The sequence below is a fragment of the Macrosteles quadrilineatus genome, unplaced genomic scaffold (genome assembly GCF_028750875.1).
Source record: "Macrosteles quadrilineatus isolate MER2022 unplaced genomic scaffold, UCM_ALF_1.0 Scaffold_1__1_contigs__length_201487025, whole genome shotgun sequence".
In the NCBI taxonomy this organism is placed as follows: Eukaryota; Metazoa; Arthropoda; class Insecta; order Hemiptera; family Cicadellidae; genus Macrosteles; species Macrosteles quadrilineatus.
Window position 1 is genome coordinate 201,036,792 of NW_026542594.1, and position 24,721 is coordinate 201,061,512.

At 35.4% G+C, this 24,721-nt stretch overlaps 1 protein-coding gene across 2 annotated transcripts; it reads right to left on the bottom strand.

Moving 5' to 3' along the window:
- Window positions 1-666: 666 nt before the first annotated feature.
- On the bottom strand, window positions 667-20,430 carry LOC128983512 (DNA ligase 1-like). Of its 2 annotated transcripts, XM_054402811.1 has the most exons (18): window positions 20,316-20,430; window positions 18,467-18,538; window positions 17,995-18,105; window positions 15,926-16,107; window positions 15,110-15,208; window positions 13,873-14,361; window positions 12,955-13,075; window positions 12,446-12,656; window positions 11,302-11,487; window positions 9,783-9,911; window positions 8,908-9,047; window positions 8,065-8,266; window positions 7,349-7,555; window positions 6,678-6,894; window positions 4,647-4,882; window positions 2,237-2,434; window positions 1,161-1,253; window positions 667-832 (listed from the first exon to the last, which is right to left on the bottom strand). In XM_054402811.1, the coding sequence occupies exons 1-18, from the start codon at window positions 20,333-20,335 to the stop codon at window positions 752-754; spliced, it is 2,994 nt and encodes a 997-aa protein (XP_054258786.1). In that variant the 5' UTR covers window positions 20,336-20,430; the 3' UTR covers window positions 667-751. The 2 variants fall into 2 exon arrangements, with proteins under 2 accessions (XP_054258786.1, XP_054258787.1); XM_054402812.1 differs by lacking the exon at window positions 15,110-15,208.
- Window positions 20,431-24,721: the final 4,291 nt, after the last annotated feature.

Genomic DNA, 24,721 nt, shown 5'->3' on the forward strand with positions numbered 1-24,721 from the left:
TACATTATCTTTTCATTCATATATCAATCTATACTCTGGTTATTTCTGTCATATCTTATTTACTTTAGTTTGACCAATTACGTTAGTTGTTTAGTTTGACAAATGTGTTTCAACGGTGGAAATTTATAACAGCTGAGTTGAAAATCTTGTTTGTGTAATTTAAATAATGTTGCCACGGCCCCGTGAGAGCAGGCGATGTGGCAACGACACGCTAATCCGATCTTGGTATTGGCTGCCTACAACTGCAGACTCTCGTGGCCAGTACAACGAATGACATTTTATATACGGCTAAAAAGTTAATCTCTGTTTTATTATAAGTCCATTATGGTGCTAGGAAAAATCTGTGAGTATTACGATCAAAAACAGTCATCACTGCTCTCAAAATGTATGTCCACACTCAGCTTAAGGTTTGTGTGGCCATCTACAGTTCTTGGGCATCAATGACGTAATTTGCGCTCTTAATACACAAATAGCTATTTAAAAACATTTCAGGGTCTGGAATGATCCCGTCCTCAAGTGGGAAAGTATAACGAACAACGATGGTTATTTGGTGCAGTTGGTTTCTGCTATAGAAAGATACCTTACTTTTAAAATACAGTACCTTATAAAACGTAGTGAAATAAAATGTTAGATGGATTAGAAAGGGTAATAAAATAACTCAAGTAATTATAGCTTCATACAGTGAAAATGCATTTGTACTTTTAAAGTAATGGATATATTTACATCAATAGACTAAACAATAGACTTAACACTAATAGAAATCTTCTTCAGCCACTTTATTCGAATCCTGTTGGTTTTTTATTTGGTCTTGATTTTTGTACATGTCTGCAATCTGTGAAAGGAAAAGTAGTAATTATTTAATTAACTAAGGAAACTCATGGTTTTAAGCTATTAAACGCCATGAGAAATTTCATTTGTGATTTATTAGTAACTTCAACTACAATATAAAGGGTTTTCTTCACTATAAAATATTAAATTTGAATTTTATTATGTTTTTTTTTGTTTTAACTTTAACTTTGCTGATAACCTAACCTGACCTAAAATAACCTTACCGTAAACATGTCTGTACATAACAACATTCCTAAGTGAAAAACTCATAGTGGTAGTGAATTAACGGAAAAGGTCCGCAAGTTTTGTCCGAATGTAAAGATAATTTATACCTGTTGCGCAGATGTCGCTTCTTCCGCTGATTTGTCCTCTCGCACTCTCATAAACCGAGGGAATCTCAGCGAAATGCCTTTGTCTGGATCGACCTGTCAGCAAATAGTCTTGAATAGCATCATTTTTTTATAAAAAAATAGGGCTATAATCTAACTTGGCCAAGAATAAAGGATGTAACATAGATGGTAATTTTTAAGACTTTTTTGTGGGGATAGCATACTTATCTGAATGGGAAAGATGAACTGGCAACACAAACACAAAACTTTACACTACACAAAATATTAGAATTTGTTACTGCCGCTGACAGCATTTTCAACCAGGAGCGTTTTGAGTAGGGAAGAGAGAGTTCATTATGACTATTTTCAGCAAAAGGCCAGCATACTTCACTGATAAAAATACAAAGGATCTGAAATAAGAAGGCAGCTGGTAGGTTAGGTAAGTTCAAATACCTTCCTGGATCAAATACGCACCTAGGTGGCGTCCCCATCACAATCTTAATAATAAATGTGAAAGTTTGGATGTTTGTGAGTATGTCTCGTTTCGATTATTCCAATAGAGCTGAATATACCACAGATGAACATAAGACTATTCTTATTTTGAAACACTGCTAGGACTCTGCCACACGGGCTTCCAAAGTTGCCGTGTTATTCTTATGATACGAGTAAATTGGTGTCAACCAGCTGTTTGTCAATATTTTTGTTGGTTTATTTACAATAATTGGGTTTGACCATTAACTTTGGATACCAAAGTACACATCCCAACCCAGCTGAATAAAACACAGTTAAATGAGCCACTCACTGAATAAACTAAAATCGTAAATTCTACCTACTTTGATTTTTGTTACTGAAATAGTTGATGTGACATAAAAGATGCTAAAGCTGATGTTAAGTCAGTTTACGCAAGTTTCGTAGGCGTATTGAACTATAATTTACATCAGCATATTCTGTCATTCTGTCGGTGGTTCAATTGTACAGCAATATTTTTAAAACTGGTGACAACATTAACATGGGGTTGGAACGTCTAGCTCTATCAATATTTGGTATTTTTACTTAGACCAGTTCCTGATGTCACTTACGATGCCGATAGCAGCGTGATGTACAGGAGACAAAGACAAGTCCGCACACTTGACCTCCCAAACTTGCGCTGCGTCGAACCAGTGATCGGGCTCGTGGCCGGAGTCGTAGCGATAGTACGGTCGAGGACTCGGAATAATGGATGTCTTCAATGTTTCGGAATGTTTTTGTAGAGCCTCGTCACTGAAGCCGGTACCAATCTGTGAAAAAATGTTCTTTTGAATGTCTCACTCAAATAGGCTTAGTAATAGGCTTAGTAAATAGGCCTTAGGCCAGCCTACTAATTATTGTATTCTTTAAATTAAATATCCTTGTTTAGCAATTACTGTATTGTGTACCTGATTGTTTTAATACCACAAACATTGATAAGCTGATGTTCATTATTCTAGATACAGTACAACTCCGGGAATTTTAAAGAAAAGTCCTTATTTTCGGTACTAAATGAACTTTTAATTAATAATAAATGAAATCAGAACATTTTTACAGTTTACAATGCTCATAGTACAAGTGTTCTGTACATGTTATTAACCTTTCAGAGGGCGCATTGGTTTTTAAAACGGGAGAGGGCGCACCCGGAGGTTACTTCCGGGTCAATAAAAACCAACATTTATGAAGTAAAATTTGTATTTTAGTACACAAATTAAGTTTTATTTTTAATTTTAAACATAAAAAATATGTTTAGTGAACTCTTAATTGTACAATAATTTAATTTAGATTTTATAAATATAAAATGAAACTATTATTCTATCAAATTTTCTAACATAAAAGTATATGAAGAAATCTTTTACAAGAATATATTCAAGAAGTTAATTTAAATTTTACCACAATGTCCTATAATGTGGTTTTAATTGATAACACTCTCAATACCCAATGTTTTAAGTAATTTAAGATAATGGGTATCTTAATACTAAATGGCTCTGTACATACGTCGTTCGTGAATCTCCCTTTCAGCATGGCTAAGAGAGTAAGAGTGTTGCAATTCGAAATTTATCTTCTTCTGCCATCTTGTAAAAACTATATATTTACTAAATGATGACATGAATCGTAAAAAAATAATTATTTACAGTAATAGTTTACACGCAATAATGAACTAAACTAGAGGTCGCATCACGGAAGTTGCCTTCAGGCTGTACGAGAATCGGCAGAGCGCACACGGAAGTTACTTCCAGCCTCTTACAAAACTGAACAAAACTAACAAATATAAAATAGTAGGGGTGAGTTTTGACCTTCACTCTATTCTAGGAATGAGGTGCGTAAGGTACAGTGACACTCATACTGCCGACACCACTCAAAATAATATAATCGCGAAAAATAAAACATCTCTAGAGGTTACTTCCGTGATGCGACCTCTGGAAGGTTAAGTAAATAGTGTCCCATCAAAGTCCAAAATTACACACTGGCTAAATGTGTTTAATAACAATTCTTTGGTATTTTGCAAAACTTATTACTGTAGCTTTACGTTTTTAAAATTGATGAAGTAAGCGATTCGGATAATCGGCGATTCGGTTAATTGGAATTCTACTGTAATTAATTTTTCAAGATTTGAGCTATTTCAGCTAATAGAAAATTGATAAGGCAAATCAAATCCAAGTTCATTTTAACTTATTTTAAGTGATTTAAAAAATTGAAATAAGTTTACTAATGATTCTTTTCCACTAAAATGCTTAATATGTTTAGCAATAATTAATAATTGAAACAAATTTAAACTCTTATTGGACCTTTGTCATTAAATTGACTAACCCCTGTAAGTTGTATGCAACACTAAAAAAAAAAAAAAAAACCAATGGTAGTGAATTAACAGAAAACAGAGTATAATAGAGAGAGAGTATAATACTACTCAGACTAGCATAATCATATTTAAAAATTTTCAAAAACACTAACAAATGTGAGGATGATATAGCTCCACCAGACTGCAGGATTTCCTGAGCGCTCCTCGAGCTCTGAGCTTTCAATTAAATTAAAATAATTAACTAGGCAAAACCGTAGAACATTGTATCGCACCTTGCATTTCATCAGCTCCTTCTGAGCACTCCGGAGAAGAAATTTAAGTGTTGCTGGTTTAGAGATAGGCGTAGCCTGTTTTGCGAATTTATTCTCCCCTCAGAATTTACGTCACAAATGAAGTAAAGAAATCAGGGCTGCTAACATGTGAGCTTGTTTTGTCTCTACTTTACGATGAAACAATATGAATCGTTCTATGATGAAAATACTTTTTACACTTCCTTACTCACCTTGCAGACTGTTTGATAGGCGTAGCCTGTTTTGCGAATTTATTCTCCCCTCAGAATTTACGTCACAAATGAAGTAAAGAAATCAGGGCTGCTAACATGTGAGCTTGTTTTGTCTCTACTTTACGATGAAACAATATGAATCGTTCTATGATGAAAATACTTTTTACACTTCCTTACTCACCTTGCAGACTGTTTGATATTCCTCAGTGTCGGGGTTGTAGCAAGCCAGAAGGAATCCTCCGTACACCCCCGCCCTCTTCCCCTTCCCCAGGTATCCCCCGACCACCACCAGGTCCAAAGTGTCCCCGACGCCGTCCAGGTAATCCTTCTTTAACTTGAGCCAATTGCGGGACCTCTTTGCAATTTCGTATGTAGCGTCCGTCTCCAATGTCTTGACCATTAGCCCTTCGCAGTTGCCTAGTGCAAAAACACAACTTTTACAATCTTTGAAAATATTTTGATCTCATCTATATAATTAATATAATAAGCACAACAATATCTAATACAATATCTATATAGGCTACAATAAGGGTTTTTTGTAATGTCTCTTTTTTCTTTTTGCCTGTCCTTCTTAACCGAGTTTTTCAATTGAGGTGTCAATTTAAAGCTTATGATCTAGCGAAGGGAAGAATTGTAAGTGAAAAGATATTGTCTAGGGGTTTCCCCCCCGTTTGATTATTTCTAGGGTCCACTTTCAAAGATCCAGTAATGCTGATCAACTTTCTTATTACGGTTTTGAATGTGAATTGTGATTTATTTACAGCTGACCTTTAAGTTAAATGTTTAGCCACAGTCAGATGGTAAATAAGAGACAAAACAGTTTATGAAAATGGGTTCTAAATAGCTTAAACGCTACTTTTCTGGATAGTAACCTGAATGCGGCAAATAAATCACTCTTTGCGGCAAAGATCTACAGATTACATTTATTGCAAATTAGTAGTTTTTCACCTAATAACAGCCGTAAACAATCGTTATCTTTGAAAGGTGAAAAGGTATTGCTTTGTTCGTTTTGCCTCGGACACAATTGTGAACTCGATTTAAGTGCCCAAAGAGGCTTTTGTATGACGATTTTTGTAAATCTAAGATCTGCTTAGAAGTAGGGAGATTCTCATGTATACAAACATTGTTACATTGGCTAGTAATTTTGAACAACTCTGTTCTGGGTGAATCCATTTATGAGTTTTTACTAGAATTTCCTTTACCCAATCCAAGCAAACACCCCATTTTGATTCAGTCTCAAACTTAAAATGATCAATATAACTAGCCTAAACCAACTTTAAAAAACACATCTTTTATATTTTTAACCCTTTGTAAATAATTATAATGTAGAACCATCTTGTGCGTATGTGTAGTAGGCCTACACTTAGTTTACCTAATTGTGTCTGTTAAACCATTATATTGTTTATTTAACACTTTTGCTGCGGCATGTCAAATGGCAGGCATATCCCCAGTGCGGCGCAGCCCGCAGCGTCGAACAAACCCGATTGCCGTGTGTGATTGGCTTTCCAATTTCGGTCTGACGAATAGCAAATAACGTGCGGTGATGTCCTGCTTTACAACGAGAGTCAACGTAGTTCGCTAAACACCCACAGATAGCAGCACTGCTTGGAACGTAGCCGGTCCCATTGGAATTGAATTGCCAAATGGAGGGAAAAAGACGGGACAAAAATTTAATTTTTAAGCTAGCCAGACGGGGATTTTACGGGGAAATTTACTACCAACAAACACCACTTAAAAGTGCAAGTCACACACTACACGCTAACGTGGTATAGGTCCGCTTTTGACCGACGCTAGAGCAAAAACGAAGATATACAAAAGGCATTGCCGACCGTTCCAGCATTGCCGTTCGGGTATGGACGCATCGTACAGGGGCCGAGCACCATACCCGATCAGGAACGGCCACACTCATCGTGTTAAGGGCTATTGTTTTGATTTTTGTTTGATATCCGTACAGTTTACTCTGAGCGTGTGTGTGTTTTCTTTGTGATTTTTGTTTTTATTGGATTTGTGATTTGTGATCTACTCTTGTTATGTTTTAGGTACTTTATTATCTGTATTTGAACACCAACTATGATGCTAATCAAAACATGAGAAGTAATTAGGTTCCTAACCCCAGAACTTTTTTTCCTTCTCTGAGCAAAACATGTGTTTGAGGAAATATGATATTTGAGAACAATTTGAAATTTAACATTTATTTGTTGTAAAAACCAACCTTTGACAGATCCGTCGAGGAATTCCTGCATCTCCTCCAATATACTGGTGTCGAGACTGGTCGCAAACTCAAACTGTTCCGCGACTACTTGGAAGTTCTCTCTGAGCAGTTCTCGGCGCTCGACCAACGGTTTCTTGACCAACGACTCTCCGTTGAGGTAGAGCAAGTCAAACATGAACACGCACACCTGCACCTTGATCTCGCTTTCCACACAATCCTGTAACAGATTAAATATCTGTTCAGTATTCATTAAGTAGGCCAGCTGATCTGAGTTTTTGTGACTTCTAACGACTGATGTTTTTTTCCCCGCAGGAGACGATGATGATGTCTGCAAGATTATGAAAGATGTTCAAGATTTAGCGTCAATCACGGAAGACGAAGATGTATTCCCAATTTACAATTTTTGATATCACGGACGATGTCAGAAATGAAATTCAGTCAATGAAAAATAAGGAAGATAATTTTGAAGATTTATTTAAACATTGGAAATGAGCTTGTGTTCTTAACAAAACAAAACAACAAACTAAACTTGATTACGATTTATAATTTAAACACAATACTGTATTGAAAAAAAAATCTTTCAGCAATAAATAAAAGGAGTTTTACTGTACTGTTTACTTGTGGACTGAAATAAGTTTGCGTTTGATTTCAATATCTAGAAGCGCAGTTACCTTTTTCTTCCTAGTACTGAGGACTTGGAAGGGTTGTATCCGTTTGTTGACCTTGTCCCAGGCTACGGCCTCCGTGTCCAGGACACACGACTTGACCTTTGGCCTCAGACAACTCGGCAGTCTACTGACTATGTCTGGGTACTTGCCTGTGTTGTCTTCCTGGTTACGACTGTAGATGCTCACCTTGCCATCTTCACCTAGGTGAATCTGAACAGACATTTTGAATTGTGTAAAATTATTTTGCGACACTGTTTTCATTAAATTTCCATGTATTTAATCCCAAAAACAGCAGTTTGCCATAATCTTTAATCAGCTGTTGTACAATTTTGTAAAATTTATTACTGTAGGCCTACAGTAAAGAACTCATTCCAGACTTCAGCTGGTTCTAATATTTTTTTTTTAAATAGTCATCAAACAAAATTTAATTTATACTAAACTCAATTCTGAAGATAAACATCACCAAAAAGAAAAAGTTTCAGAGTAACGAGACTAATATTCTATTGGCAGTGAGTAGTTAGAAACAAAAACATAACCTCTCCTCTCAGAGAAATTGTTCGTAGTGATTGTTGTGAAGTCCTTGAGTCCGTTTGTGATTTTGACTGTTTCCAAAATGGTGACACTTTGGAAGATTGATCCAAACAAACTATTGTAAGTGTTGCACAAATATACAAAACCTAAAAAAATAAATTATTCTTAACTGAGTTTTCACTCCTCACCTGAGCTCTCTCTCCGTCGTACTTCCACTCACAGGTGAATCGAAGGCCGTCAAACCGCTGCAGCACTTCCGACACCCCTTTGGACGGATGCGCCAACATAGGCTTGAGCGGGACGCCCGGAGTAAGGCGGCAATGTTCCGGTAACGCTCTGACACCCTCCGACAGGATAACCGGGATGATCAAATCGTAGTTGGGACACTCACTGAGAAGGAATTATGCTATTCAATTATTAAATTCTTTGAGACACACTTTTGTGTATTTTAAGCTGAATATGAACGCAAAGTGAGAATAAAATAGAGTGAGAAGATCTGTGTAGCTTTGTCACTGACTGAGCAGAAACTTCAGTCAGGACTATTTATTAAAAGCCCAATGACTGAGGACAGCTGGACCCAGTTTTGAAGCATTAAAGCAATTGACTTTTTACAGGATTGAACTGGCAGCCCTCTGACCATTAGGCAAGCACACTCAGATAGGCATTAAGAAATTGTATTAAGAAATTCCGGGTTCTCTAGCAATTCATTGTCACAATTACTAGAATAGCCTATGAAAGCTTAATAATCCTAATAAAATTTCTGAGGTGAAATGAAATAGTACGCTTTTATCAATTTGCCCATATTTGGATCACAGACGAAGATGGCATAACCTAACATAAACTAAAAAAAAACATAAAATTTTAAAACTTAACCTTTAATGTTCCTGGGTTTTATCTTAGAGGTCAGAAATCAAACCTTTATCATCATCCAACTATTCCATAGAATTTAAAAACGTTCAGTCCATGAGATTAAAATAAATACAATTTTAAACTAACATCTACAAAATATGGAAATTTCAAACCAAACTGACCAATATGTTGTTTTGATAATAAGGGCTTCTTCGTCGAGTTTTGACTTGAATGAGTCCGCAGACATTGATTTCGCCACATCGATCGTCTCTGGAGGGTATTCTTGACCTGGAGGTGTCGTCACACAAGCCAAGGCTAGCGCCTGGATAGACAGTAATACACAATATAAACAAAGCGAACAACATCCTCGGATTCTACAGCCCTGGGGGTTTCCCATATAGGGAATAAGCTATTGCCGTAGGTCTTTAGACCCAGGACCGATTTATTTTTTTGTTTTGATCAGGTTTCAGTTTGGCCAAAAAAACCATTTGTTCAAATTCTACGATTACAACTCTGAGCTCTCCTCACCTAGTACTGAGCTCTCCAAGATCTCATCTATCCAGATTGTCTAATTGTCTATTGTCTATTGTACATTTAACGTGCTTTTTTCAAATAAATGTATTTTTTTATGCTTTGTAATGAATAATGTTTTATTTTTATTTTTTAAGGCAAAACATTTTAAGTTGTAAAAGAAATTATCAGGAATTATTAAGGGTCTGAGTAGGGTAATTAATAAACATAATCAGTTATCAATTTTATCCTGCCACATAGCTGGTTGAATAAAACCGAAGAGGTTAATTATAAAACTAAGTAAGTAGTACAGAGTTTTGTTTCCGCCAATAGTACGTGAGAAACTGTTTTCTACAATTAGAATCAAGATTTTGTTAAAGGGTTTATTGGAATAGTAGACTTAAAACCAAAATCAGATTAATGTATTCAAACCAAAATCAGGTATTAAACATTTCACAACTTACTATGTAAGATAGAAAAAGCCAAAATTCTTTTTGGAATATTTTCTAGTTATTCAGTGATACTTAGAGTAAATATATTTACTTACCTGAAGAACCGATTGCTCAGCCAACCCGATGCGGAGTTTTCCAGCGAGAGATCGAATCAAAAACCGGGCTTCCGAATAGCGACAGGCTACAAACATCGACTGAATCTTGTCCACTTTCTTTCCCATCGACTGAAAAAAATAAACACTTCAGACATAATAGTTATTTACAATTTAATACATTTCTACTCTGCAGCGCCAGATTCCCAGCCATACTTCATTTAAGATGTTCATACAAAGCTCAACATTTACAATGCTTTAATATATTAAATAATTCCATATGGTGCAGGTACATGGGTATTTGGCAAAGGAAAATAAAGCCTTGAAGATAGTATTTGGACCAACAAGAGAAAATGGAAAATTTAGGATTAAACGCAACAAGGAAATTAAGAGACCTGTATTATACTCCAGACATTATAGATGATGAAAAAAGTGGTTTGCACATGTTATTAGAGGAAATGCTGGGGCTTTGAAAAAGTAAGTGTGGTGTAAAACCTGGAAGCAGATCTTCTGGATGTCCAATGAAGGGATGGAAAGATGAAGTACATAAACATTTTTAAATTATTGAGGCATTGTCATCTGTAGGCCCCAAAATATCTTGAAATAAAATATGTACAGCAAAATCTGGTACTGCTTACCTATTATAATGTTAAATCATAAAATACTCTACCAAAAGTTTTGTCTTTTAGCGAATTTCCCTATAGGGAAGTAGCTATTTAGCGAATTTCCCTATAGGGAAGTAGCTATTACCGTAGGTGGCACGGTAAGACCTAGACCCGGGACCGATTTACTTTTTCATTTTGATGTCCCCAGAGGCCAAAAACACTATTCGTTCAAATTTTTATATAAGTATATATATATATAGACTTATATATATATATATATACGTCCGTGAACGCGATAACTTGAGTAATTTTTGTCCGATTTTGATGAAATTTGGTTTAAAGGTGTAAAGCGGGATAAACTTGAATGAGTTCGCGAACCAGCACGATCGGACCATGGGAACGGGGCTTTACGGGGGGTTTTATGGAGTAAAAATTGGTTTTTCTCACTTTTGACCCTCAAAACACAAAATTTCCCGATTTCTCTTTAGATTTTTTTAAAGAGCTTAAAAAAACAAATAATTTAGTATATAAAAGTATTTTTGTTCGATTATTAGTAACGGAGAAAATTAAACAAATTGTATAAATTTAAAATTTCCATGTTATTCTTATGGAGAATATTGTCAAATGTTGTAGTTTGCTTGTTTATGAATATATTTTGATCAAACTTGGCAAATTTATTTATTTTGTACTAAGCTATCAATATTTTACTCAAAAACACACTTTATTAGTTATTAATAAATCTATTATCCTTGTAGCAGCAAACCTAGGTACTCGTTAAACCTAATGTTATTAAAATATATTTAACTGAAAATCAATTCAGACAAATGGAAATTCGCTTAGTCGGCAGGTTTGCTGCGGCGGGGGTATTTTTAGTTGTTTTTTCCAAATAATCAATTACTCTACAATTAATAACCCACCGCTTGTCCAGTCATCTGCGCGATATCCTTGAGTTTGTCGAAGACTCCGCGCACTGTAAGAGCCGCAGGTTTGAACATCATTCTCTGTGTGGAGCGACTCTGCTCAGCCACGATGCCCAGATCTCCCGCGGCAGCAGCGTCTGACTTGATCTGAGCCATGGACCGACCAGTGCTCTGAGCTATAGCCTGGCAGAAATAACATGGAAAGAGCTACATTAATAATGGTCTAAATATAGATTTTGTTTATCTGTGAGGGTTTACTTTTGAGATTACAGAAGATTCCTGGTTGGAAGATAGGATTTAATTAAGAAATGCAGTTCAACTTGTTTTATCAACACAATATTTTATATTGACAACACATACAACTACAAAACTCCAACTATCCTAACTCTAATCATCAGGATCGCCAGATATCTGAATCACTTCAAGCAGAAAAAACCTAATAAAAATTAAAAACAAAGATTTTCATTGCAGTTTATTAAAGTTAGCAGGAATCCATAAAAAATTTTAACGTGAGCTAATTGTGTCCATCAGGTGGCAAGTCTATTGTAGTCTCATATCAATCGGTGTGTGGCGAGTCATCTGCTTAGTGCCAATTTAAACGTCCGGATAAGGTTCAATCAATCCCAACTGATCGGTAGGTATAGTTGACCCTTTAATGTAGTTATTTATATTAAAACACATAAGAAAATACAAGAATCTTGTAGTCAAGTTTACCTGCTGTAAACTTGTATCCAAACATTAGAATTTTCTCACAATCATTTTACATTGTGTTATAATCCAAACATATTCAGTATATGAATTATGTAATCATCAATGTTTGGATGTACCTATAGCAGCCTATTCTTTTTTTATGAGGTTGACAGCTCTTTGAATCTCACATATGCTCAGGGTCTATGCGTGGAACGTATTTTTAGCAAAGCAACGAGTCAGTACAGTACAAGGGTGAAAACCCGATAAAATTTAGTGGTAGGCACCAGGATCCGAACCTATCGCTATGACATCCCTATCTTCGAAGGTCATCCCGCTGCCAACTGTCCCACCTACGTATTATACCAATGGCAGAGATACACCCATCATACATAAGAAAAACTTCAAAACATTTCTCAAAAGAAAACTAAGAACGTAACAGGAATTATTGTACCTTTAACATAGTGGTTTCTGCCACACCCAACTCCAGACTGTGGTAGGCCGGAGCGAGCTTGTTAAGACACAGGTAGACGGAAGGTAAGAGGTCGTCAGGACTAAGTACGATGACTGAGCGAAGGTAGTTCGACAGAATCTCAATCATTTTGAGTCGGGCACTCACATTCTCAATCTCTTCCATCGTCCGAGCTAAAGCTAGGTACGGAACTCTGTAATAAGGAATAGAACATGTATCAGTAAAAACAGGTGAAGATTGGCTTCAAATGGAACAGTCGAAAAGGGAAAACAGGGATAAGTACAATAAGAAAGAGAGGAATGCCATTCTTTGGACATTTATTAAGCTCTCCAATATCCAGAATAAAAGGAGAGATTGCAGAAAATTGTGGAACAGAAAAAGCATAAATAAAAGGAGAGCAGAAACATGGATCTAAGTTAGATAGAATATTCAGTATTCAAAGTTCAAGGTGAACCCCATTTTTGCTAAACAAAAAGATTAAAAATACTTACTTGTCTTTATGCTTCCAAAACGCATCATCTATGGGGTGGTATTTGCTTTTTGCCGGGTTGTAGCTAGCGCCTGGATCTTGAGGTGGGGGAATGGCCTTCCCATCTTTGTCTTTCTTAGGGGCTGAAAATTATGAACAAGGGTAAAATTAGGTAATGTGATTTGTTTTTAAATCGTAAGATAAGTATTTACTATATTTTACTTTAAATTGAGAGTTGATCATAAACAAAGGTCTTCAAAGTTTCAAAAGGTCTTTGGACGTTCCAACCAATCCTAATGGGACATAACAATTGCGTTAGTGTTGAACTGAAAACTTGTACTTCTCATACAAAAAGGTGTAATAATTTTATCTTATTACCATACGAAAAGCTTCTATCTATTCCTACCAATATTTGAAATTGTCATGCTCTTAGAAGAATAAATTTAATTTAATAAGCTTGCTTGCAAGCTATGTTTTACAGTCAGTTGTGTAATGGAAACGGGAACGCATGGAATAGTTATTAGTTATAGTTCTTCCAACAGTTATACAGTAGAACCTTGAAAACTAGACTCTCATAGGGATTATAAAATAATGCTTGTTATCAAGGTTGACTTCTTATTGAGGCTTGCAATAACATGTGATTAGGGGTGAAATAATTTCAAGGGGATTTTAAAATGACCATTGTTATCAAGGTTCTACTGTATAGGCCTAATAATCCTACATGTAAGTCGGTTCTAAGACTCTGAGCATTCCCACACTGGACATTTTACGACCACACCACTGTTTACTTTACAGCACTCTAATAAATAATTCAGTGTATTAAAATTCCAATATTTGTATCCAATTAGGTCTTTGATCTTTACACAAGCTAGAGAGGCAACTTCAGTTAAAATCATTGTTCTAGGATTCACACTTCATGTTGAACATTCTTTTTACTCACCAAAAAATGAAAGCAATTCTTTTTTCTTTACTGAAGAGTCTGATGAAGTGATGTTTGACTTAGGAGAATTATTTTCTTTCTCTTCTTTGACATCTTTCTCTTTTTTTACATCTTTTTCTTCTTCGACGCCTTTTTCTTCTTTGACATCCTTTGCATTTGTTTCTGTTTCTTCGATAGGTTCCTTAACCTCTTTCTCTTCTGATTTAATCTCTTCTTTAACTTTAGGTGATAATGTAGAGGATTTTGTATTCTTAAACATACTTAACTTTGATTTTGGTGACTGTTTCTTTCTTTTAGTTTTACTGTTTGAACTACTTTTAGACTTCTTGCTTTCTTTTGAACTTTCTCCACCAGGCGGTGATTTTGATGCTGAGGTCTCTGAATCTTCAGACACCTTTTTAGGGGGGCTACTTTCCATTTTTTCTTCCTGACTCTTATTGTCTTGAAGTGGTTTAATGTCTGTTTCCAGTGATTCGTCATCATTTTTATCTGAAATCAAAACACACCATTCTTTAAAATGTTTGATAGGCCTTGAGGAAAATAAAATTCTTAAGCTGTTTTAATTTAATTACTTTGAATAATGGCAATTTTGGTATGGATCTAGTTTGTGGCTAATTTTAACAAGGTTTTAGAAATACACAAAAGATATAAACTTCCGATAAACAATTTTAGTTGATTTTTGCATTTTGTTGAAGTAACTTATATAGATCCTTTGAGCTTCAGAAAAAATGGGGCCATTTTCTTCTTAGGTACATAATGAAAAGGTCTAAAAAATGTTTTTAAACGGAAAAAAATAAACCAACCATATTGGATTGTATATGTCAATGCTTCATGCAAACTAATAAGTCAATCAACGTAACTAAAAGGTGATAAAAATTATCAAGTAACCTGGAAAAATATGTCTAAGTTTTACAGTAACTATTATATTAAACAAAAATAGTTTTGTTACCCTACTAACTACCCAACTTACCATGACACAGTATTAAACCCACTGCTATAATCTGTTCACAAAGTTTAGACATTTTAGGGGAAGCGATTTCAACGCCTCCACCTCATCCTAGGTTTGAAGAAAACAGCAGACAGCTGATCAGCTGGTATATGCATTAAGCTAAAAAAAATGGTGTTGTAACCCAGGAAACCTTCCCCTTAAACTGCCTAAATTTTGTGAACGGTCTATAGTGCACTAAGATAGTAGGATAGTAGGATCTAGCCTACTCAGGATAAAGTGATTATGTACCTTCTGAAGTGCTAGATTTTCTTTTAAAACATCCTCTCTCTTCCAATATTTTCTTGATATTGGGACTAAGAGTATTGCCCGGGGGTAAGGTTCTAGGAGCTGAAAAATGTCCATTATGTTTCAAGATTAACAAATGAAGAAAGTGTCAGAAAGAATCTAGTGTAGCCTAACCTTCAATTATGTAACCTAATCCTAACCTTAATTATGTACAATTTTATTATCCATGTGACTGAATAGGGGCAATCTAGAAGTATGGGCAACAACATAAACAAAAACGGGAATATTTTATTGATGGGATGGTAAAATACTGAAAAAAGCTGAACTAACTACTTAGTGTGCACTTTTACTTTTCTCCTGTTCGTCATACTAAAAATATGTACCCAAAAAACAAGCCCAAACTTCAGAAATTAATCCCTCAGTCCAAAAAAAATTATGAGACGATTAGAAACAAAGGCAGCCTTTAGAGAACAGTTTAGGTACAACAGAACAGTGTCAAACTGAAATTTCCAAATTAAGCTTAGAGTGGTTTGGTTACGTATAAGGGATGAAGAAGTCTTGCTATAATCTAGCTCTAGATAGGAATAGGATACTTGGAATAACACAATAGAAGTGGCAGGAATTGTAAAAGATGACTTTAAAAGGTGTAAGAGAAATGTAGATAAAGAACATAACAAATGTGGATTTTCCAATCATTTTGAGCCTCAATTCAGTTTCATCTTTCATGAAAGTGAAGAGGTTAAATTCTCAAGTAAAGTCAAGATAGAGCAGTCATAATTTCTTTTCAGATCATGGAAATTGAATAGTAATTGGATTTACCAGTTTTTCTTATAGGTTTTCCATCTTCTTTTGAAAAATCCAACAAAGGCGAATGTGCTCGTTTTCTTTCCTCTGGCGATTCAAGTTTTTCATTTTCAGATTTTATATTTTCTTCACTTTTGGATTTTTCAGGGATTTCCCCTGCTGATATCCCATTAACTTTCTTCTTTGCAGGAGATTTTCTGGACATACATTCAAATTGATTATTTTTAGTTGTGAAACGAAACTAACTAAAATATAAGAGGCTAATTTTTCCATGAATAAATAATTCAAAGCATATGTGAAATAAATATAACTTCTTCAAATATATTGATGGAGTCCATAGTCACTTATAGCAGATATGTGGTCTTTAGGCAACAACCTTGTCTAAATCAACCGTAATTGTTTTTTTCTTTTACCTTTTCCTATAGGTTTAGATTTGATCATTTTACTGCCTTTTTAAACTAATCTACTACAGTAGAGTCCCGCAAACTCGGTGTAATGTGGACTGGAAGGGTGCTGAGTTTGTGAAATGCCGGGTTATTGGGAACTAGGGTTAAAAATAAGAACAATACAATTGGTAAGCTAATTAACTACCTCTTTTATTTATATTTATATTACAAGTCAGTGTATTAAGTCATCAGATATAGTAAAACAAATAATTTGTACGAGCTGAGAATGATTTGACTTAAGCTGGCTTGAGTCCATGTTTAACTCGGACTCAAAAAATCACTAATTTTCTGAGCCAGATGATGGCCGAGTTATCCAGACTGCCGGGTTATCGAGTGCCGAGTTTGCGGGACTCTACTGTATTACAAATTTTACGGTCTTTTACCAATCTACTAGATTAGTAAACACAGCAATGATAACTTTGAACCACAAGTTACGTTTTTGAGGTTAGCCTTCGGATTATGTTGAATATATAAAAATTGGTGTAAATACCTGCTTCTTAGTAATCTAAAATGTTGTTATGACGCAACTAGTTTCAACTTCTCATGAAGTCATCATCAGGCGTCCAGGGGATGTGATAAGATAAGATCAGTTGCAACGACTGCCCTAAATATTATATTGGCTAGACAGCTCGTTCTTTCAAGAAAAGATTTAAAGAACATCTAAGAAAAACAACGCCCGCTCAAACCTCAACCTTTTCTAAACACTTAGTTTCCGTTTCCGATAATCATAATTACACAAATATTGACAGCAACATGACCGTGCTGCATTTATCTAACGACCATTTTTGTACACTAGTAGAATTTGAAATTTACCGAGCTGTGAAATTTGACAAACAAAATAAATGACAAACTATCTTTCCAATCTAATTATATTTATGACACGGCCATCAAGGTACTTGAGAGAGAGTCGGGAATGAATAACAAAGGAGTGATGTCACAACGCCGCGACAATCTAGACACTACATCCATCCGGACGTGACGCATCATAAGCGATGATTGTTACCATTTTTAGTCTTTCAATCGCAATAGATAAATATACCTTTTTACTGTTTCTGTGTTCATGATCGTGTCCATATTCGTTTATGAATGTATAATATGTGTATCGACAATTTTCTGAAGAAGTGATTTTCACATCCCCTGGACGCCTGATGATGACTTCGCCTGAGAAGTTGAAACTAGTTGCGTCATTGCAACACAAGTTACGGTATGAACAGACCGAGCATGGTTATGGTATCAGTATCAGTATAAAAACATCATAATTACGAAGCCGGACAAAAGGCTATGCAAGCTGGTAACGCCCGAGCAGTAATGCTACTGCTAGGCTTATTGTTTACACCCTGCAGACGGCTCGTCTCTCTTGCCAACGCGGCCAAGATAGTACAGTGATTTTTAATTTTTTAGTTTATTGCACATCATTTGTAACTTGAAATATAACTTGTAATAATTATTTCAAGTGTTAATTTCTGAACAAATTACAAATTAATTGCTATTTAAATAACTTGAATAAGCTAATAGGCCTATATGATATATTATGGCCTAAAACAACCATGCAAGTGTACTTGAGTGAATTCTTAACAAATAGTCTATATAAGTTACGGTATTATAAACACTGATATTTAAGGTACGTATCATACTCACTCTGGGCTAGTTTTCTTGATTTCCTCCTCTTCATCACTGCTATAAATTACTTTGACTCTCTTTCTTTTTCCACTTTTCGGTGAAGGACTCTTGTTAATTTCCTTTTTATCACTGTATGATAAGAACACATTTTTCACTAGATTAAAATTTGATCCATGAATCAAAGTATTATTTAATTGCAACAGTTTAGATGAAACGATGGAATATTGTCTTACGTTGTCAATAAAGCCAAATTGTGATTGCCTTACAGCCAACTTCAATACAGAATATTTTCGGAGAGAACTTTTGCAATTTGTAAAACACTGCAATTGCACAAGAAGACGTAAACTTCCAGACATAACAAACAATTTAATTTTGCATATTACATGCTTCTATTACTGTACTGGGTAAGCCAAAACATACTTAGCAGAGTTGAAAAAAGAGTTTATTTCTAAAGTTTTGAGCACTCTCTTAATACTTGTTTCCTACATACCCGCTTTCTTCTTTTGCAGAAAGTTCCTCATCATCTGTCTTCTTAGGAACAGGTTTGCGGTTGAAAAATGATCTGCAAAAATAATCATTTTTAACTACCAGTTGGAAAACGAAATAAGAGATAGGCCTAACATGAGACTTGCTTGTTGATTTGTTTAAGCAATGAAGCAGTTGAAATTAAATTAGTTAAAAAAATATTAAAAGTGAGTAAACAAATTGAAGCTAACCCCTTAAGTTAACATTTGTATTAATTACGTTTTTTTGACATCTTTGCCCAGAGCTAAATGTTTGTAACATTTGAAATCATTACGTTTAGTAAGCACTATTAAAATCTAGTTTTAAAACAGGTTCAACATTTTATAGGCCTGATTAATTGTTTGCAATATAGGCTATAATTTTAGGGTTTCAGTCAATGATTTTAGACAAAATCGTTGATTCTGCAAACTTCAACAAATTAATTAAATTTTTTAACCTATAAGAACAACTTAAGTTTAAATAACTAAACTAGGTAAGTGGAATGTAATCAGTTCAGTTCACTCTTGTACTGTACCGGCTCACCCCTTACTTTGCTGGAACTAGATACGTACCACACACAGGCCCGCTAGACTGGCCCGAATAGACTTATGTGGACGGCCAAATGAAAAGAAAATTTGAAATAAAAACTTCACCAATATTTTAATAATTTTTAATTTCATGAGGCCTTTTGCCAGCTATGCTGGCATCATCAGACACATCACAAAACAAATGAAAGGTTAAAAATGCTGCCAACCTCTTAAAATAGTGTAAGTTAATTTATGAAAGGTTTCTTTTTAAATGCTGATATTAACTTTGATAGGCCTGTGAGAGATTTAAGCCTTAAGCCTTCAGTATTATAATTCAATAAGAGAAAACAAGAAGGGCCTACCGGTAATAATTTAAATTTGCTTTTCAAACTATAGGCCTACCTAAGTTTAAATTCAATTTGTATTAGCCTACTAATTTTAAAATGTAAGCCTGGGCCCTAACTTAACTTGGGCCAAAACAAATTTAGGCTGAAAACAAATTTTACTTACAATGTTCCTGAATTTTGTTCAGTAGGCCTACCGTGAAACTGTATTCTGTTACTTCTACGATTGCTAAAATTTTTTGTAAACGAATAATGGAAGAAAGTGTAATTTACATCCTCAAAATTAAAATGTCTGCTAGGCTCACGAGGCAGTAATTCTTGATAGTCTTTATTGACCCAACGATTAGTAACAAGGATTCTTCTGCATGATTGTATGGCGGTTTTGTCATATTGTGCAAACAAATTTTCAAACATTAGAAATTTGGAATCGGGAAAAAGGCAAAAATCATAATCATTGAAAGTAGGCAAAACCTTTCCAAAGTTAAGTCGCCATATCGCGTTTGTTGAACTAGATGAAAATTGACACATTTAAAATATACCAGTTAATTAGTTAATACTCAGTGTACCACAACACTTGAAAAATTCACCATTGATAAACTAGGTTCTAACCTATACTTTGTTGGTTCATTTAAATGTTGAACTGTTCATATTCTAACAAAGCTATTCACAACTTTTCTCCTTTAAGGTTATAGTAACTGGTATTTAATAACAAACTTGATCAAAAATACTGTACTGCATCTCACCGTTGTGTGATAAGATAACTATGCCTATTAATTACAATGACATAATCAAGAAACTTGATAAATTTATTGGTTATTTTAGAACAAATAAATATAGGCTACATATTGGTTGGTAGGCTCTGTTCAAATTTGACAGATAACCTATACACAACCAAACTTAAATAAACGGGAGAAATTTAAGAATATGTGCAACATAATAAGAAAACAAATATTGTTTAACTTACGTAATACTCCTCTGAGACATAATCTATCAATTATAAGAATAATGAATTAATTATTTATTGTGAGATAAACATTAAATAAAATTAAAAAGATCAGACCGAACTGAATAATAACAGAATGGCAGCAGAAAGCGGAGAAAAGTAAGAAGAAGAAGAAAATAGTTCTCCCGCCTTTCAAAGCTTTATGAAACAATGGCGGGAACTGTGCGAACATCTGTGGGAACATCTCAAAGAGTAAAACTGTAGCATTAGTGAGAATGTGTATAAAAATAACGCCTAAACGGTCTTTAACTATAATTAAATTACTAAAAGTATTAAAGCTTAATATTTTATACATAATATTTAATTTAATGCTTGCGCATTTTTGATATCGTTATTTCATTGTGTTTCACCCACTATTTAATTGTGCAAAAACAGTCTGGAAGTAGCATAAATTAATGAGTCGGTTCATTATAACCTCACCTTTACCTTCCTAGTCTAACCTCACTTCAAAACACTTAATACAGTCACGAATCGGCATAAAACCCGACCTACCTTCCTCACATGCCTAAATAAGAACTAACTGATATGATAACTGATTATTTGGTTTCAAAACGAATTGATTTCGTTCCACATTAAGTCTAACATAAACAGCTGTTTGCTCTCCTGCTCACTCACTCCACAGTCCACATACCGACCCATCCAGACCACAATTAAATGACAATGACAAACTTTTATTGCCTTTTACCATCCATAGCTATGCCATATTGACCATCAGTAAGCCTATAGCTCAATGAACCATAGATTCGTAATTTTAACCTTCGTTTACGGCCACTTATGAATCTCTCCGACAAAAACTGATTGCATTTTTGGATTCAGCGTGAAAAATACTGTAAGTAGACATCCAAAAATTACAGGATATCGCATTGTAGATACCTATATAAAATATTTGCCCAATAATTTTCCATAGTCAATGCTACATTTGGTTAATGTAAATGGGATTTATACTTGTAGTATCATAAGTCAATGCTAAACTAGTTCACGTAAATCGGTAAATGAGATCTCTCCTTACATTATTCAAAGTCAATGTCAAGTGCACATCTGCTTCACATAAATGGGATGTCTACTTGTAGTATCCAAAGTCAATGCTTCATCTGTTTCTCGTAAATGACTATGATTTCAAAGTCAATGGTAGGCTATATTTTGTTTCACAAAAATGGAATGGCTATAAGTCAATGGTGTATTCGCGTAATTCCAACGTCCATAATTATACCATTTTTGTAGTTAATCGGTTTTTGGTAAATTATGCTCAACGATATTAATCCGATATTGCTCTTCCCTTTTGATGTGTATTAATTGTAATGCGCTTGTTTCGATGATTAGATTAACAAAAATTAACCTGGAAAAAACACACCCTTGGTGGTATTTACTCAGGGGAGGTATAGAAGAGCCTACGATGACAGCTGTGGACTTCTTATTAGCTGAAGGAACGCCATTACCGTACAGTTCGGCCAAAACTTCTGTGCGCGTGGACGGGTCGCTACTAGCCGAACTAAAACATACGGGTACCGGTTATTGGCAGTGCTGGGGGTAGGGGTGAGTGAGCAGCAAGACGCAAATGTTTTCACAGAAGTACCCCCACCAACCCCCTCGCCTAGACCCAACTAAATCTGGTCGCGCGCACAGAAACTTTGGCCGAACTGTAACAATACGGTCCGTGGCCATCGGCCTCGGTGGTCTAGTGGTCAGCGTTAGAGGTGTGCCTTAGTAGCTCCGGGAGCAGAGCCGCTCCAATAGCTCCAGCTCCTGTTGCGGAGCTAGCTCCACAAACAGCTCCAGCTCCGGCTACCGCTCGCTCGGTTACTCCGATGGACTAAGGTTGTGTGCAGCTGGCACAGTTCCCAGACATGGCTGATCCAGTTAGTGATGAAATTGCTGGTGTTGTTTGCCTCAAAACCTCTTGGTGACAAAATGTTAGATTGTTTGAGACGGGGTGTGAATTTTGACACTTTTCATCATGAAGGTTTGAATCAAACTGTTTGCTTGGTTGTGGTCAACCGGGGCACATCAGGTGAGATTGTTACCAGAAAGTACATCTTTGGTCTTTGCCTAAAAACTTAAGTTGCTTACAAGGGGAAAAATTACCCAAACTGCCCTGTGAGGTTGTAGTTAAGGAGAAGGCCCGTCATTGTCATCCGTTTCTGTCTAGACTGTTGTGTGTTTGTTAAAATGTATCTGTGTAAATCGTTTAGTGTCTTTTTTGTTCAAAAACCTTTTATCGTCTGTAAAGTCATGAATTAAGTGTGCCAACGTCAGATGAGGATCCGGATGGGAGGCTTTTACCAGTTGCTGTCTTCGGAGAGGGTCGCCCGGGGAGACACTACACCTTTTCCCTCTTCGGGCTGCCAGCTACCCTGCTCCTGGAACCAGTAAGCCGCCCTCCGCCTTCTACCACCACCGCCCACTGCTAGTGTGACCACTGCCAATGTGTACAACCACCCGTCCTCAAGTTACAATTTTGAACTATTTTCAAAATTTTAAAAACTTTCTTTTAAGTTTCAAAGGGCCCCCATGAAATATTTATTATTGGTTGTTTATTAATAGTATTGTTATTTATTTATTTGTTAGTAGTATTTTTATTGGTTAATTATTCAGTTGCCATTGTAAGTTCAGAAGAATTTGATGAATTGTATTTGATGAATTGTATTGTATTAATAATGAAACTGATGAATTTATGTTTGACAAAAACACTTTGTAATTCTTTGGATGGCTGTATTTTGTCGTCTTTTTGTTGTTGAATTTTTGATATTATAGGTTAAAGTTCCACAGCCTTACAAATTATAGGTATGGATGTGGGGGGAACACTCGCACTATCACTATGGGGGGCATGCTTCCACTTGTTGTTAGTTAGGGGACGGTGCGAGGGGTCGGCTCAGATGGTCTCCGACTTTACCAGTTCCATTAAAAAAAACGGCTTTCCAGCTTAACAACTAGAAGGAAATTCCCGTCTTCAAACTGGTAAAAATATTGGCAGACATTTTGTATGTATTGTAGCAATCCATCTTTGGGCCAGGCAACAATTCAACAGCTGTTTGGGTTTAAAAAAAAATTTGGTTTGAGAACTTGCTCTGAAGATGTATTGCGACACAACTGGAATGGTCAGTATTTTTTGTTGGAATAATACATAAATATTTCATATATGTAGATTTTGATAGTTTACCCATCTCAAAAATTGATTTAGCTGAGTCTAAGTGGCTTTAATTTAATTCAGGATTCAATTCAATTCAATTGATTTATTTACGGCAAAATCCATTGTACAACAAGTGCCATGCACAAAGATACAAAGTTATACAATCAGTAATACTAAATAATCAATATACTGTACATTTGAAACATAATAAATAAGAATTAAGTAATAGCGCATAGTAAATAACAAATAAACTCAAAATAAAAACAGCAACTGGCAATTATTGGGGCAAGATTTGTGGATTTAAAATAGAGCAAAATAAACATTTGAGAGAAAAATCAAGCAATACTAAATAAATACAATAAGTGAAAAAAGATAAGTAGTTGACGGCCAAAAGGAATACAACTGATCCAAGACACAAGATGCATACGAATAATAATGAGGACTTAATAATAATACTTCTAGATAGTGTATACAATTCTGAAGAAAAACGGTAGCATTACAAGAACAGGATAAACGTGGACAAAAGAATCCCAACCTTCCATCCAAGTTTAAATTCAAGTTGTAATGGTTCTGAATAAGCAAGGAGATTATGTACTGTTTCCCTCCTTTAACACCTTTGCTGCTGACGACTGCTATCGGATTCCCGCAGCGAACGCATCGGCGGATCCAGCCAGAACATAAAAAAATGCTCAACTATCGGGTAGGCCTGACATTGAATAATGTTGGGCCTGGCCTACACTCTTACCAAATAATTACTTAACTGCCAGAAATTGACAAATTTATGTATTTTCCCTCGTAACTTACTTAACCCTGCAAGTGTATTCCACTTAAGTATCTTTCATTTTGACAACATTCGACTGAATAAAGGATATTTTGTCTGAGCATCTTCTGTGAACACCAAAACATTATCGTCTTTTGCAAATGAGACAACATTTTGAACAAACCCGTGGGTGCCAAGACACCATCATCGTCTACCGCGATTTCGGAAATATCTTGAACATTCCCACGAAAGACTCGTTAATTTATCCTGACATCTGGACAATACATGAACACCTACCACCATTGCAATTTGCAAAGATATCATCATTGTATTTTGCAATCGCGGCAAAATCTTCACGTCTTGCGCGTGGGGACATCATTATCGACTTTCATGATCGTGGCGAAATTATTGCATAACAACCAATAAACCAAACAAATTTTCACCAATTCAGGTTTTTTAAAATAATACCAGTAAACCGAA